Raw genomic sequence first — 17,971 nt, 5'->3', positions numbered from 1 at the left:
AAAAAAACAGTAAAATCCTTTGGCCCTTCTGTTTTGTATACCTTGAAACTTTCAAAAAGAATTGTTTTTACCACGTCACAGATTAAAATTCTAATGTTTATAATATTAATGTTATCTTCAAGGGTAATTAATAATTTCTGGTGTTATTCTACCGCTTTTAAAAAAGCAATATAAATTTCTAAAAAATCTGTGATTATCCCTTTTACCCCCAGGCTATTTGGAAATTTCCAACCCTTAACCCCCAGGGGTTATTTTTTTTCAAGCTCATTTTGCAGTACATTTATTTTAAATTGCTCTAACAGCCTTAATTTTTGTCATAGAGAGGTCAGGTTGGTCTCATTCTCTTGGAAAATGCCTGAAAGTTCTCAAAAAATTATAAAAAATATGCAAAAAAAAATTTAAATAGTAGTTTTTTGCAAGGACGTACCGGTACGTCCATGGGGGTAAAAGGATGAGTTTTGTGAAACGTACCAGTACGTCCTTTGGGGGTAAAAGGGTTAAAATCCAAATGCTTACCTTTCCATCATACTGCCCTTCATCCATTGCTAAAATAACTTCTGGGGCCATCCAGTATGGTGTACCAACAAAGCTATTAGCTGGAGAGTTAATACTGGCACTGCCAAAATCAGCTGTAAAAGGAAGAAAAAACTACTTTAGACAGATACAACAAAATTCAAACACCCAAAAGAAAAAATGTAACTTTGATACTTAGATTTTTAACATAACACCAGGTATTCTTGAAGACCTTTTAATAATACTATTGCATTCTTTACATGGATATGGAAATTCCACTCACACCAGATTCCAAGAGATCAAGATCAGGAAAGTTCCACTGCAAATAGCTCTCCAAAAGTGGAATGTCATATTACGCTGCCAACCAAAACAGGCCGGAAAACCAGTCATTTCAGCTTGTATAGATCAAGATTAAGAAACCTCCACTCTTTTTTTATTTCTCTTTCCAGGAAAGCTATTTTCATATTGCCTTTTCTATTTTCATTAGTCTTATAATTTTTTATCTTCCCATCTTTTAGTTTCTTCTGTTTTTAAACATTTAAAACATTTGATTACTCAAATCATATGATGCCCGAATCATTTCCAGGAGGGAGTATGACCTCATGTGTGTCCCACAGATATGAGCTGTATACCAAATCCAGAAGCTGTGCTTGATGCTAAAATAGATCAAAATAGTATCCGTGCATTTACACACCTCATGGCTTGTACTGGGTACTGTAGCAACCACGAAGAAAGCAAAACTAAAAAATTGCATTTCATTTGTGGTCTTTTAAATTTCCATGATCATAAGAAGTGTGTGGAAGTACCAAGGACAGTCCTCTCTTGTATCAATAAAGGCAAATGCAGATACTGACAGAATAGCGAGATGTGGTTCCTCTAAACAGTTACGACATAATTTGCTAAGATTATTGAACCAAAGGGTACAAGTTTCTTTACAAAATGTGATATAAAGTTAAAGGTGACCAAGCACACAATGATATTAAAGAAAGTGAATATGGAGGAAAAAGATTTCTTACGTGTTAACCTCAACGGTTACAATATTAATGAACAAGAAATAAATAATTTACCTTGAGTGAGTTAACTAACTCGTCCAGTTGAGTTCTGGCTAAACTACGCAATTATTTGAATATTCCATTTAAAAGAGGGGTTACTCTTTACCTCAAATAATGAGTTATTTCAACCACTTACCTAATTTGACAGTGCCATTTTCTGTGAGCAGAATATTGCCGGCTTTTATATCCCGATGAATTTTGCCTAAAGAGTGGAGATAAGAGAGACCCTGGAGACATCCTTCACATATGGCACTAATTTCATCTTCCCTCAAGGGCTGCCTGTGAACCTCAATGATATCCGACGCTGATCCAAGACAATATTCCATTACCAGCTAAAATTAAAATATTACATCAAATTAACAATAAATTTTTTTTTTTTAAATCTATTACAATGCACATAAAAGTAGTTTTGACTTTTTCAGTGAAAAACATCAAAACAATTTATAAGTTATAAATCTTTAAAATGCTGTGTCCAAAACACTGAAATTGCAAGTACTGTACCCCTTTACCATTCATAAATTACTTAATTATAAAGTCCAATACATATTTCTAATTAAGTACATTGACTGTCCCTAATTCAAAATAAATACCATCAAGCAGTGTGTTACATACGTATATCTACCTTTGTGTAATTTTTTCAACAAAACAGAGTCCTTTAAAGTGAGAGTTCACTCAGAGCAAGATAGAAATGACTGCTGACCTCTTAACAAGGTATTTAAGAAATCAGGTAGGAGAGGGACTTATTCACCCAATTGACATAGGTTTATCGTCTATTGACATTCAAAACCAGGGATATTTACCAAGTTCAGGTATTCAGTACAAGTAATCGTCGAGTTACGACCGAGATAGGGACCAAGAGGAAGTCCCTGTTCTGACCGACTGGAAACTCATCCCGGGATTTCCAAACTCGGACATACAAGTGATAAGAGTTCAGGTTCCTTACACCTAATACACTAGAGGTGTGATCATAGCAGTGGGTCCATGGTCCATGCAATAAAGGATACTGAAAAGAAAGTCTGTGCTGTAACAATAAGGCGCATGTATATCAATGGGTTTGCCTGGTTTCAACCATGTGCCATGTATATGCCTGGTTACTACACAACACCCCTCATATGGAGTAGGGGGAATAACTCTTCTATATTACATTATAAAATAGCTGCAGGCCAAGTAGGGCTTACCTGCTGTCAAATTCCAGCTGACGGGGGTTTTGATGTTATGCCCCCAAAAAAGGGAAAATTGAAAGGAAAAGGAAAGGCCAGTCATTCTTTACTTCATCCCAGACTAACATGTAACTTTCACCTTCGATCTGATGCTAATGGTAAAGAGCTCAGGTAGCCATACCACCTACTGTGCAGCTATTACAGGCCCTAAAGAAAAGGTGTCCAGAGACCTGTGGGTCAATTCCCGAAAGTAATGGGCAGTAATCGTAGTTTGAAGTTTCGTCATGGCTGCCTGTAATACATGCACAACAGACATTCTTTCTAAATGCCAGGGTCGTACTAATCCCCTAACATTGTGTGCTCTAATTCGAGCTCTACCTGGGGTGGAAAGTGGGGGTGGCAAAAGAGTACATTCAATGACCTTTCTTAGCCAAGATGATATTGTATTCTTCATCACCACCACCTCAATTCTCCTAGTGCTGATGAACAGGTGTTGCAGGTGTGGTCAAATTTCATAGGTTCAAGGTGGTCAAATTGCATAGGTTCAAGGTGGTCAAATTGCATATGTTCAAGGTATTGCCTCAGCCCCTTCACATGACAAAAACAGCAGATTAGGATTGCTTGTAACTTCAGTAAGGCTCACGATCTAAAAAGATAAAAACCCTGGAATCAGGAACTGACAGAATCTGGGTTTTGGCAATTAACTCAGGGACAAGAGAACAGGACCTGTCTCAATTTCCCAGTATGAGATCTTGCAGCTTGCTAACCTGCTTTACGGAGGGAAAAGCGAGTGAGGTTCCTATTTGAGGCAGGCCTCATTGGTTCATACAGTGCCCTCTTTAGGAAATGTACCAAGGTGGTGGTCTCACCACAAACGTTCTACCAAAGAGGAAACATCAATCCTGAAGTCTAAAGACCTGGCTCAAGGCTAAGCAAAAAGCCTTTCAGTACTTATATTGAGCAGATCTTTTCTTTCAGAGATAAAGTAAAATTTCAGCTATTAATGGGATAGAGGCTCTGAAAGGAGAAACATGCCTTCCACGACACCAACAACAAAAGATGGTCCACTTGGCTTAATTAACAGAGGTTGAAGACTTCTGATGCATCCAAACATCCATTACACAGCTTTGTGAAAAAAGCATTTATCTGAGAAGGGATGCTGGATAACTTTCACACATGAAGCTTAAGCAATTCCATTATGCTGTAGAATATCTGGGTGTGTGATTGGGACAACAGGTAGTCAAAAGGAGGCAATTCACTCGGAGTCTCTATCAGCAAAAGAGTCATATTGAGGTCGGGAGTGGTTTGGACTCCATTTAGAACACTCCTTATAAAGCAAAATTGTGAAAAGCATATACATCGAGGCCGTCTCAAGGGTGTTGAAACGTGCCCTCGAATGCTGCTTCTAGGTCTGGCATCAGTTAACAGTATACCAAGAATTTGCAATTATCCCAGGATGCGGATAAAAAAAAAAGTAGTAGTAGTATTTGCATCCTACTGCCTGGAATGAAACAGGCTGTTAGAATGGTCGAGTTGAGCACCATCCACTCACGGATCTCTATTATTAGCTGGGAGAGCTACAGCAACACAGTCCCTCCTTGCTTGTTTACATATGCCACTCTGGTGGTGGTGTCGCTTATCAACACCAAGTAGTGATAGGTTAAAGAGAGCACAAGAGTTGGAGTGCAAGAAGAACTGCTCGAAGTTCCACGTTATGGCAACAACAATCTTAGTTGAACCACTAACCTGATGCCATATGCTGATAGAGGTGCGCTCCCCAATCTTCATTTAACACCAATATGAACAAAAAGAGCTCTGGTGAAAGTGTCTGAAAAGGGGAGCCCCTTAGAAGGTTTGTATTGTCTAGCCACTGTTCATGAACGTTTTTGGCTTCTTCCCTATTGGGATTAATGATAGAGGGGGGGTTGATGTGTAAAGACCAGTGTCCCTTTAACTCCCATTAAAGTGACTGGACTATAGAGGAAGACGACCATTTGGAACAAGACGTACTAGAAAGACTATATGTCCCAGTACCTTCTGCAACTGGTGAGCTGAAGATGGGGCATGCTATTCTTTCCCGAGATTGAAAGGCTTTCCCGAGGAATGTGTTGAGGTCCATTCAGAGGGACACTAGTTGGTGTTTCGGCACTAGAATCAACTTCTCCTGATTCACAATAATCCCTATGTGGTCAAAACGAGAATAGTCTGTCTTGGGGGTGGAAGTCTTCCTTCGAGTCCACCAATATCAACCAATCATCTAGATATCATTAGAGGCAAATGCCGTTGGCGTGTACCCACACTAATATCAGCGTAAAGACCCTGGTGAAGACTTGTGGAGCTGTCAACACCAAAAAAATAACTTTGAACTGGTACACTGTTTGCCATGATAAAACAGAGGTACTTTACAGAGGCAGAATAGACTGGGATCTGGAAGTACAAATGCCTGAGGTTGATCATTGGATGCCAGATAACTCATAATCAATCAATTGATCATTATCAATGAAGTCTAAAAGCCTGATCTCCAGCCTGACTGTGGCTGCAGTCTTCATCTTGAATTATGTTTGTAAAAGAAACTTGTTCAAGGCGGACGGGTCTAAGACTGGTCTCCAGCCTCCAAACATCTCCTATACAAGAAAATGTTGACCTCAGAAGCCTGGGAGCCATTGTTGACCTGCTGAAGAGCCCCCTTCTCTACCATAGCCTGAACCTCTGCCCGACAGGTTAAGTCCTCCACTTATCCCTGGTGATAGGATGATAACATTGCTGGTGGTTAAATCAGAGGAAGGGGAGAGCTGATGAACAGGAGTATTCCAGATTGAGGAGGCACTCCTGTTTCGTTGGGGGTAACGGGAAGGTCTTCCTGCCCCGAAGTTTGCCCTAAAAGTTATAGGGGCACCAATCTTATCCGAATGGCTTCCAGAGGAAACTGATGGAAAAGGGTCGGAGGGTAGCGTACCAAGGGTCAAAAGAAGTTGGAATATCTTTAAACTTCTTCCACTTACTCCTTCCATACACCATCAACTGGGAGGGTGACCATAAGTACAAAAGAAGAGGATCCATCTCCTTCACACTTATAAAGGCGACACATTTATGATCCAACATTCCAAGACATTTCTGCATCTCTGAGCACATCCCCACTGAAAAAAACATACTGTACAATCAATAACACCCTGGAGGAAAATTAATATTAGTATGTCTGCCAAAAGTTCCAGCCAGTGTGAACATCTGCTATCAAAAGTGACTACCCAGTAAGCAAGCTGGATGGGTGGGCGGGGATTCTCCCTCGTGATCGGTAACTACCAGCCACTGTTTACACCATGTTCTAGAATTTTAATTGCCGTGTATTCGGCATTTTTGTTATCTCTATGTAAAGAACGAAGGTTTGTACTTGAATCAGAACAATTATCTATTATTTCTGTACATCAGGCACTAAATAAATTTTTAAAAATTAGTCTCTACAACAAATGCAATAGGAGCAAAAACCATCCTCCAAGCAATAAGGTCTCTCTGAAAACGTCAAAAATTAAGCACTTGATGTGGGCTCCTAAACCGAACATGACCAATTAAAGCAAGCAACTTGCAACCCTGAACACCATTAGATTTCTTAACTTAAAATTAGTTGTCATCATACTCACCCATACTGTAGATTCCTTTAAGTAACAGCCTCTATATGTGACAGTATTTGGATGGCGAAGGCTACGTAAGAATTTGATCTCTTTCAAGATGTCCTGCCATTTTTCTGCACTTTGCTTCCCACCATAGGACATTTTCTTAATCGCCACCACCTGCATAAAAATAATTCTACAATGAAAAGGATGAACAAAATTTTACAGATTTATATATCAATATTAGGTAACCCTTTAGGAGGCATGCTAATGCAAACCCTATTTATATGAAAAAGACAAACCTCTTTTGATGCCACATGTCGTGCATAGTAAACGGCTCCAAAACTTCCATGGCCAATTTCTCGGAGATCATCAAACAGCCTGTCAGGATCTTCTCTCTCAAATAAATCGGCCACCTCTGGATTACGGAGGCTCCCTGGCCGAGAAAGAGTGGCCATTTCTGGAGTGAGGCGGCCGAAGCTCCCGAGATGATTATGTTTCCTTTCTTGTTACATCACTCACTCAAACACCAACATCTGAAATAAACAAATAATTTGGTAAATAAATTACAGTCTACCCGAGTCTAGTGGATAATGGATATCTATCGTTTATTGTTTTCTTACTCACAGAGTATGATGACTCTTAATCTATCAAAATAAAATTCAGCTAAGCCCTATCAAACACAGGGAACTGCATGCTAAGTCCATCAAAGTCAACAAGACATGAACATCATGTTGTCTACCTCAAAAATCAAGCATTTACATATGGGTACTTTACTTGAAATTTCCAACAAAATATTTTTATGTATAAAACCTACAGTACAAAGCTTCACTAGTAATTTGTCACCTATTTAGTCCCACTAAATAGTTCTGTCACTTTCTAAAGCAACCCTACCATTATTGAATAACAGGCATCAATGACAGTCAGTATCAATGAAGGTTCAAGTACTGTAATCTTTCCTATTCTATTTTGTAGGAAACATTGACATGGCGGCGGCCTTGTTCAGTCGAACTCTTATTCCGCCAAGGACTGAATTGTCAAAGCGTTAAAAAACAATCAAAACTGTCTGGATTTGTGGGAAGAACTTCATGTCATACTACAATCTCAATAATCCACAAGAGGGCAAAAACTATTAGCGAAAGAAAATTAAAAACTGTTTGATTTTTGGGTAGAGGTCAAAATTTAATCAGCTTCAAGAAGCAATACAAAAGTAAGAGGGGGGTTCCTTGAAATTATACCTTCAGAGCATTCTGGTCCGAGTCAATGAAGTTTGATTATACAGTTCTTATAGTAATTAATTAGGGACAGGGGTACCACCAACTCCTCTAACTGACAAGCCATACTTTCCCTCCTGCAAGCCAGGGCAAAAATAGGACTCTCAAAAGTTTGGACTATGATAATGACTTCAGTTTATTTTCCCTAGAGAAAATCATCCTAAACATCTTTATATCAGCTTTTCCATTTATGAGTTTCAGAAATGAGAAGTACGAGTTTAATTCATTCCCTTCTGTTATATAGTCGTCTTGAATCCCCATTAGGTCTACTTCCTCATCTATAGTCCAATTCCATTATTTTGTATGCTTCCTTATCTACCCCCAGCCAATTCTGTACCTATTGCTTTACTGACAGTATATTCCCCATCCCCTCTTATTACATCCAAATCATCTTAATCTTTGAGCTCTCGGCACTTATTTTCCAGCTTCTGGAAACCATATCTCTTCACCAATTCCTAATTAGTAATAAAATCTTCCTACCATAAACTAGCCATGAATTTTAACATTCATAGATCCCACTTTTAAAAATTCCATCCATTTTCAGCATTGTAAAGTGAGCAGCAATCTACTTACAGTATTAAATCTAAAATTTCAGGCCTAAATAAAAATTAATTAAAATTTATGGTAAAACCATTTTTTTTTCTGAAAACATTAAGGTGATAAAAAATTACAATCTCACTCTTGGTAAACTTTTCCTTGCGATTAAGAAGTAGATTGTCATTTAAAATGTCTTGCTAATAATTTGAAGAAATAAATTTCTACAAGCTAATCAATCAATTTGACAGGTAAATTCTGACTGGCTTAAACAAAGATATATTTAATCTAAGCAGTTATGTAATAAATCAAAATAGTATGTTTAACCCTTTTATCCCCAGGATATTTGGAACTTTCCAACCCTTAACCCCAAGGCGTTTTTTTTTTAAGTACATTTTGCAATATATAATTTTTAAATTACTCTAACAGCCTTAATTTTTGTCATAGAGAGGTCAGCTTGGTCTCATTCTTTTGGAAAATGCTTGAAGTTTCTCATAAAGTTATCAAAAATATGCAAAAAAAAAAAATTTAACAGCAGTTTTTTCCAAGGACGTACCAGTACGTCCATGGGGGTAAAGGGATGAGTTTTGTGAAACATACCAGTACGTCCTCTGGGGGTAAAAGGGTCAATACTTTTCAACACTATTATTGTATGATTTATGATTAGACCCTCAAGCCCATGCCAGGGCATTGGAGGTCATTGATTGCACATACACGACTGGAAAAAACACCGCAGTTTCACTGTGAAGTACAGTAAAAGGTAAGAGGTGGGTCACGATGAAAGAAAAGAAACTGGAACAGAGGTATAGTACAGTAGAAGAATAAAATTGAGTGCAGCTAGAGACCAAAGGGACACTACATTTTCTCCATTATAGTTTTTCATTTTTTTTCTTTGCCTGTTTCCAACAAATCTGTCTTCTACAAAAATGCTCACCCATGTGGCACTTCGTTTTTGAGACACCTAAGTTGATTGTTTTTTGGGACCAATCTATGGGCACTATTTGAAAAATCTCATATCTTTTGAGCAATGTGACAAGTGGAACGCAGACCTTTGGGATACAGTATTACCTAAAATCACCAGGAAATTTAGTATGTTAAGAAATTAGTGAAATCGGTGCAATAAGTGTGTGTAGACAGTTATATTGGCCATTTTGAATACTGTGCTGTAATTTCTATATGACTGCAGTGTGCAGCAATTCTGCAGGGAATTACAGCTGTATATTGAAAGAAATACAATGTAACACACTGTTATCTTTTAGTTTATGTTTTTTATCTATGAAGATTTGAATGCTACTATCCTTAAGTGATGTCAAATTAGATGAAATTACTCTATGACTGATAAAAATGCTGCTACCTTAGGTTCTCTCTCCAGGTGATAGTATGGATTGTCTCTAGGTTTAATTTCCTGGGAACAAATTACGTTACCACTGATTTACTAACATGATCTTGAATAGTATAACACTTAAATCTGTGCCACAAAACATACCACATTACTAATATTTTAGTTTTTTGTGCATTATTTCTACATGGAATTAATGATGTGGGGTTGTTGAATTCATGTATATGGATGAATTTCCAAGAGTACTTTTGAAAGTGATTCTTTTTGGATTATATGCCTTAGGAGAGAATGGAACACGGCCATAGTATTTACAGTATATAGCAAACCCAAAATATTTGGTTTCTTTACCCTTACTGATCCAGCACCATTTATCAAACTAGGTTCATTTGTGTAGAAAGCCTAAAACCTATTGATGACAGAATTGCCCTTATTTGGAGCAAGCAATGACGTGAATGAAAATTTCACCCCCTAAAACCTTCCCTTAATTAAGCTTGAGGCAGAGATTCTGTGTGATACATCTTGGAATGTGATTAACGGGAGAGAGAGAAGTTTCTCCACTTGATGGAGATACATCTATCTAAGGGGGCATAGTACCCACCTGATAAGTGTGTTCTTTCTGTAGTCCACGAGACCCTTTTAATAGTGAGAATCCAGGAAATGGTAAGAAGTCACAGATTTTAGAGCCCTCATCATTGCTGTACCTTACTTTCCTATCCAATCAGCTTTTTAAGAACATCAATGCTCATGTTCAGCATAAGAACCACTTATTGTTGCTTCCTCTTATCTACATTCTTCACATACTTTGGAGATAAGAGTTATGGTTCAATTGGTATTATTACACTTTGGTGCAAAATTATACCTACTTTGTTCATGGGCTGAAACAATGTAGATCTTTAAACTTTAGCACTCTAACAGATATAAAGCCAAGCTTTACTTGAACACTCCCTGCCAGGGTATTATTGCAACCCTTTCATTTTCAAACACAACGATTAAAGGTACACAGGAGTCCTCAAACATGAAAGACCTTATAACAGCACAAAGCATCTTTGGCTTCCATACATATAATGAAGTCATTTCTTAGATTTGATCCTATTAAAAAATAACCCACTTTTTATTCTTAAAGCCCTTTCAATGGAAGTTTCAAAATACTGTCTCTTAAAAGTAACAGAAATGGTCTTTTTCATTAATCACAAAAGTTCTCTACTCTAATCAACTTGCCCATGTGCTATTGTTACAAATGCTCGTTTGGGTTGGATTGGATTTATGAATTTGTGGCCCAGCACTGGGGCCGGTGAGGCCATTTACCACCAAATTGCAACAGGAGGGAAACTAGGGGCTACAAATATGCTGCAAGACCTTTTACATTCTGGGGATCTGAACCCTCTTACTCATTATAAATCTCTTCATCAAATGCCCAAGAGAAATTATACAGTACTGCACTCACTTAAACCCCACTGAGACTGCTTCTTCAAGGAGGAAATGATCGATAAGATCACTGTACACCTTCACGGGAAAAAAAACAGGCGACACTCCTAAAATAATAAATCCCTAAAGATTACCAATTACCTAATGAAGAGAAAACCAAACCCTCTTAAGAAAGGACTTCCTACAAGACTTTATGCTGCTTCTGTGCAGAAGCAACAGGGAAAATTCTCCATTAACACGAGACAAACCACATACTGCATCTGGTTTTCGAATGGCCAATGGGGCAGCTGAATAATACTTCAAGGTGCCTTTGTTCTTGACATTCAACCAGATCAAATACAGTACATGTATTTCCTCGTCATTGGGCTCGACAAGCCCAGGGTCGTATTGTAACACGTGACAATAATTGTTCAGCGATTGAACCTTGATGCAGCTTGGAAGCTGAACATTGAAATATCTTTTATGGCAGTGGACTTAGGTGTTGGGACGTTGTTCAGGCTTAGACCATTAGGCTGGTATCTGAAAATTCAAGACATCAACAAACCTAATGACCACTATAATGAAAAAAAATTCCATTACTACGAGGAATTCCCTACAAGGGCCCGTAAACTAAAAAGCAGTTGTCTCCAGCGCCTTCTTCTGCTATTACCCAATGAAGAAAATACACATAAGAACTTGGTTGGAGAGGATTCTTGTTAACAATTACACGCACACAATATGACATTTCAGTGCTTGTACGAGTGCTGAGATCAGATTTGAGAAGTCACCTAGTTCAACCTTTCAAGCATGACCTATATGAAAGATCTTGGCGTCTGGGAAAACTCACCCTGGGATCAGTCTCCAAATGTGAGAAGTTCTAGGTTGAGGAGCATATCAGCGAGTAGGGAGATCTCTCACAAGGGTGTCACCGATGAGTCTCGGGAACATCCCAAGGCAGGAGAGAAATGAAGGCAGCTGCCAATGTCTTGACTAGCAGCACTCACGCTCAATCTCAGGATTAGGTTTTGATATAGAAATGCTACTCCCATGAAACACTGACGAGGAATCGATCATAGTCTTGAGACTCTTGGTCGTACTGTACTTTGATAAGTCCTTCCTCCTCTTCGGTGGTAGAAATGCTGGAAAGGAACAGATACCAGGAACATGAGAATTAATTCCATGGTGACTTAAAAGTGACGATCACATGATGCAAGAGGTTAACTTCCAACTGTCGTTCCGGGTCATAAAACAGATCGTAATGTTTCCAACAGTAGTAAATATTCATAAGGTTCCTGGTCGCTGTAACAGTAAGTTTCCCAATCACAGGGCATGGCCGATCCCATGGGAAATGCAGATCGTGGAGACCAAGCACAAGGGGACCTCCGTATTATACAAGCGAAGAGAACAGTCCTAGGTTCCTCTTCTACAGTATCATGTAATGGAAGAGCAGGAAAGAAACATATGCCACAAGTTCTATGCTAGAAACACAGAGGAACATACAGTATGTGAAGTATCCAATCCTGCAGCAACAAGCAAGAGTGATGAACACCTGAACCCCATAGCATAATGAATTCTCTAGAATTCAGCATTACAGAAATGTAGCCTCTTGCCTCGTGTATGAAGAAAGAACATACTAGGTGTCCAACTTACTTAATAGGTGAGGAGCCTTTTCTCCCGAACAAGAGAGCTCCATTTCTTATGAGACAGAGTGCTAGAAACAGGTGTGTGAGCACTTGTATCATGAACTGCTTGGCACCGAGTACAGTCTTAGTACGTACTGACTGTTTTAGTACATAACATCCTGAAGTACTTAGATTGTAGTAGACACGCAGCTACCGTGATCAGACAATTCGACACTGCAGCATGTACAGATGTCTATTCCCAAAGGGAGGACTCTCAATACAACTTTTCCCCCTCTCTCCCGAGAGAGAGAGAATGACCATCAAGGGTGGAGAAGGGCGAGGCCCTTATTTCTACCGGCAGTGTGCACACAGGTTTTTGTAAGAAAAGACCATACTGTAGGTAGCCAGAGATCACCTCCTCTAGAGTGAACAGCTGTCTGCAACAGATACATATTTCTGGGAAAGGAACATTACCTGTATGTATTCTTTCACCACACGAAACACTAACAAATGTAGAGCTATCAAGTTTCTGGCCTTACTAAAGACAATTGTGCACTTGCAGAAGAGGATGCATGTAGAGGTGAGGGCATGCTCCCACAAGAGTGTGCAAAAACAGGTGAGAGCACGCTATTGTAGGAGAGCGCCCTTAGATGCACACGAAGTAGCGAGGGCTCAAGCGCACAGGAGTGTTTTCATGAATGCAGGAACACAGGAGAGCCTTACTGGAGCGGACTGAAGGAGAACTTTTATCCTGACTCTTGTAGGAGCACAAGCATGCACAGGAGAGAACTCGTGGGCACGAGCAAAGGAGCAAATGAAGGCATGCTCCCATCAGGGCATGTACATTAAACACATTACTGAAGGAGATACTGTATTCTTTTATCCTTCCCTGCTGCCTGGATGTCACCAAATCTAAAAGACTTTAGAAATTCTCTGAATAAGGAGAAAGGAAGGGGACAGAGCCCTACTTCCTGATTAAGGAGAAAGTGCTTTTCTTTACGAGATCAAGAACTAGAGGAAGCTACGTACTGAAAGAACTGTTTTTAGTACAAACCAGGTACATACTGTTCTTAGAGCGGTATGAACCATCCTAGCATAAGCATGAAGAGGTTGATCAAAGACATAAAAGCACCCAACTGATCATTCTACAACAATGACTTCTTCCTCTACTAATGTCCGCACATCGGTCGGGTAGTGTCTATTAAGGTACAGAAAATACCTTACAGCACTGACTGACCTATGGCTACAGAAAAAGCAGAGGAGTCTTCCCTGTACCAGGAGTCACAGATTTCTTTATCAGCATCTTAAGATAGTTTGCAACTCACAAAGTCTCTCTTAGCCTATACATTAATCAAGAAGTAAACAAAAGCCATTACAAAGCAGTAGATAAGGTAGTTCAATAGATAACATGAATACTAACAGTGAACAATCTAGGTCATCTTTTCCCCAGGCTACTATAATTCCATAGTACTTCATTTAATCATGGCATAGATATATGTAAAATGTTCATATTAGTGGCTTAATCTATTTTGAGAAATTGTTAGAAACTGATACCTTTAATATTCTTTTCAATCAAATCACTGATGAAATTGTTATGCTTCCGTTTATTTTCAGATTTTCAGGATGATACAATATTCACAAAACACACTGAACACTAGAGGTAGCCGAGTTACTGCCAGCTATGCATACCAATGAAGAATGTAACATGATAATAATACAGAACTATTATTATTATTACTGGCTACACTACAATCCTCATTGGAAAATCAGGATGCCACAAACCCTACTACTCCAACAGGGAAGTACTATAGCCCCATGAGGAAACTAATTTATAAAAACTATAAAATATTCTAAATCAGTAGTGACATTAAAATAAATATGCCATATATAAACTATGGGAAGAGACATGACAACCTGTTCAACAGAGAGATTAAGATCATCCTTCCACAATTAGTAAAGTGATACACCAAGGTGTATAAGGATATCATTTGTTTAATTATCGTCCATTCCAAGACACTATAAATGGAGAAATAAAATTGTGTATCATCTGCATATAGCTTGAACTTCACTTCATACCTCTGTAGAAATTTTGATAAGATATAAAATAAGATTGAGCCTAGTAAATTTCCATAGGGTACCCATCTGCTTTAGAGTTCATATGGAATAAAACTTCAAGAATGATGTGTAGTAATTAATCATATGATGGAGAAGCTATGAATGTTAGAATTAATTACAGACAGAATGGTAAAGCCTGTGAGATCTAAAAGCGAAGGATGGTCAGCATTGAAACATGTTATGCAACATGCAAAAAGAACCATCTGAACACCAGTGACAGAGATTAATAACAAGAATAGGTATAGACCACAAGTTTTTATCGAACAAATTAGGATGAGAGTCAGCAGCTGAAGGCCAGACAGGAGAACAATATTTCAAACATGGTAGAATGAAAGAATCAAAGCCTTTCCTCAAGATAGATTGATTGCTGAAAAGGCATTAAAGGCTTTCTCAATATGTCAATATTTTGTGCATTTGAAAAATCAATTTTTTCTAAAAAAAAAAAAATCCACAATTCAGAATCACCCACAGAATTTTAAAGTTGTATATAGTTAGACTGGCGAAATCTAACCAAGGCCCTTTGCGCCAATAGGAGTAGGAGATGATATGTAGTTAAAGAGACATTGGCAATGGAAAGACCAGGATGTTGAGGAGCCATTGTCCTCGACCTAATTACTATCATACTTGGGAGTTTTGTAAGTGTTTCACTTCATGCCTAACTAATTATAATTAGACCTTTATTACAGGGTTCAGCAAATGAAAAACTGAAATGTAGGTTTATCTAGAGACACAGGCCTATCAACCCTGTAATTTACTCAGTCTGCCATTAATAAATGTTTTAGGAAATTAATATCTATTAATTTATCTAATGTAGGTGTGAAGTACATGGATGTTTTACGAAAGGATCACCAAGTACAGCTTTGTGGACCAAGTCATATAGTTACTCCTGGTAAGTTGGAGAACCCGACACCCTTGGCTAGGTTACAATAAAATAATCCCCGTTTTCCCAACCCCAAATACCCGAATTTTCCTTGACATGTCAATATTGCAGTGTGAAATATACTAATTTTGGAGCCTTTGTATATCAGCGGCCATTTTTTCGTACGTTGCTTAGAAATGGACATCAACTAACCTAAACTATTCCCCCCTAACCTACAAGCCGTGCCCTTACCTACATACCTAATAGGGAGGGGCTAACGCCTCCCTACGACCCCCCTTACAATGCCGTATTCTAAGTTAGCCATAATAATACATACAGGCGGCGGCTATCATAAATAAAACCCCTAATTCTTATAGGTTTTCCATTTGGAACCCCCACCATTGTTTTGTATAGGGAGCATGACAAACTAAAATAAAGGTTGGAATGCATTGAACTCTTAATAAATACGATATTGTAATTGGGGTGTATGTATGATAGCGGCCATCTGTACGTATTATTATGGATAACTCAGAATACGGCAGTGTAAGGGGGTCGCAGGGGAGCGTCAGCCCCCCCTAATGGTATGTAGGTAAGGACACAGCTTGAAGGTTAGGTTAGGGGAGAAAGTTTAGTTTAGTTGATGTTCATTTTTAATCAACGCATGAGGAACTGGCCACTGTTATACAAAGGCTCCTTGTAATTGGTTATAAAATAAATATAAGCAAAAATGGTCTAACCACCACTTGCAAATAAAGCACTTTATTATTCACTTGCTCCATATGCTCCCAATTAAAGCACTTTATTTATATAAAAAAAAAAAACCTCAAATGAGTTACCATAACTATTGAACATTTCCGACAGCAAAGCCGTGGGGTCAAAATTATAAAGTATCAAGTTATAATCTTGTTTTGTTACTCTATCTAGGTTTATCTATTCTTAGCAAAGTGTGTTTAACTAAATAAGTCTTATTAATAGCCATCATTCACTGTGAGGCTACATCAGCATGCACACACTTTGGCACTTACAATTTAAGGTACAATTTAAATGTAATGTCAAGGTTCAGAATTTTATATAGTTAAAAAATAAATACAAGTTCAAATAACTTACACTACCCTCAAATATCTATTAAAATTAGGATAAATAGAAGATAAATAGAATTTTTTAAAATTTGGTCAATACCATCTTTCATCCTACTGTCATGTTAAGTCCTTCACAAATCTATTGACGAATTTAGAACTCAAAAGTACTCTTAACATTATCTATTATCAATAGATAGCTAATTACAAAAAACCCTAAAGTAGATCTAGTAGAACATGTCATTCGAACTGCCTATTGCAAACTATCGTGGCCCACTGTGAGCAAACTTACGTAGCACCACTACACCTGTTCCAAACGTCCAGTGTATGAGAGGTCACGAAAACTCAGCTGTTTCTCATTCAAATGTCCAAAATCCCACCTCGAAAGATAAAGCCGATAACTAAGGTCAATGAGCAGCCTTGTGAAGGCCTTTTAAAAGTGAAGGGTCTCAAAAAGAATTCCCACCACAGGAAATCGTTGGTGAATGCACCACCACCTTTCTTATCGCCTGTGCCCTCTTCGCCCCTCCCACAGAATCCTCCTTCTGACCTCACATAACGCAAAACGAGCGACACTTTATCGTTATTAAGCTCCTGGACACATCCGCTTGCCCCCTGCAGGAGTTATAGAGCTAAAATTGACGTCGGAGCACCCCACCCCCCTCCCAACATCATCATCTTTAGTTGCAGTCAAAACACTCTACCTCATCACAATATTCCTGCTATATTACAACAACGCCTCCAGCAATCGCCTCAATATTGACATTCTCCGTCAGTTGACGTATTCAGTGGTGTCATAGTCCTGGTATCTGGGTTATCCACTCATCATAATGCGTTCTGGAGACACCAACTTTGATTTAATTTACTCACTCTCTCTCTCTCTCACTGATCTCAACGAAAATGGCGTCTTTTGACGCATGCGCACTTCACTCACTTCACACAGATATACGGTACAAAATATACGGCTATTCCAACAATGTACTCACAAGTAAAAGTACGGTACTAAGTGTGAAATAGAGTTCATACAAATAATTCCAATAATTTCATTTCTTTCATGACTATAAGTTTCGCAAGACATCATTAACCAAAATTTCATGTTATGTAGAAAGTTAAATATGTAATAATTAGCCTATTATATGTTAATATATGTAACGTAACAATATCTAACAGCGTCATAAAAAGTCAAAATCATTATTTAGAGTTTTATATAGCAAACTTAATCGATGTTGCAACCTTGCGTGATGACTTGTAGTAGTTGTTGATCTACGTTCAGTGCTTAGAAGTAATCTTAGACTCGGGTTCATGTGTAAAAAAGCAGTTCACTATGAGATATGTCAATACCTTCATGTTTAGAAAGAGTTAGAATTTCATTCGCACATCAGAAATAAAAGAATTTGTATTCTAAAATACTGTAGTAA

The 17,971-nt window shown here is 38.3% G+C and overlaps 1 protein-coding gene across 5 annotated transcripts in view; it reads right to left on the bottom strand.

The window, feature by feature from the left end:
* Tao (Serine/threonine-protein kinase Tao) overlaps nt 1-17,493 on the bottom strand; it is a 49,289-nt gene extending 31,796 nt beyond the window's left edge. For 3 of the 5 annotated variants that reach the window (XR_011039481.1, XR_011039484.1, XM_068346638.1), the window contains exons 1-5: nt 17,258-17,463; nt 6,633-6,866; nt 6,361-6,510; nt 1,702-1,897; nt 517-629 (exon numbers count right to left, since the gene is read on the bottom strand). Coding sequence is in view for 1 of the 5 variants with exons in the window: in XM_068346638.1 (XP_068202739.1) it covers nt 517-629; nt 1,702-1,897; nt 6,361-6,510; nt 6,633-6,788 (615 nt within the window). In the remaining 4 variants the exon portion in view is untranslated. Of the gene's footprint in view, nt 1-516; nt 630-1,701; nt 1,898-6,360; nt 6,511-6,632; nt 6,867-16,845; nt 17,145-17,257 lie in introns of those variants that run through there. The other 2 variants (XR_011039483.1, XR_011039482.1) reach the window with 2 other exon arrangements.
* Between the last annotated feature and the right edge of the window lie 478 nt (nt 17,494-17,971).

The sequence above is a fragment of the Palaemon carinicauda genome, chromosome 22, assembly GCF_036898095.1.
Source record: "Palaemon carinicauda isolate YSFRI2023 chromosome 22, ASM3689809v2, whole genome shotgun sequence".
NCBI classification, from domain to species: domain Eukaryota; kingdom Metazoa; phylum Arthropoda; class Malacostraca; order Decapoda; family Palaemonidae; genus Palaemon; species Palaemon carinicauda.
This window is presented reverse-complemented; position numbering and strand designations above follow the sequence as displayed.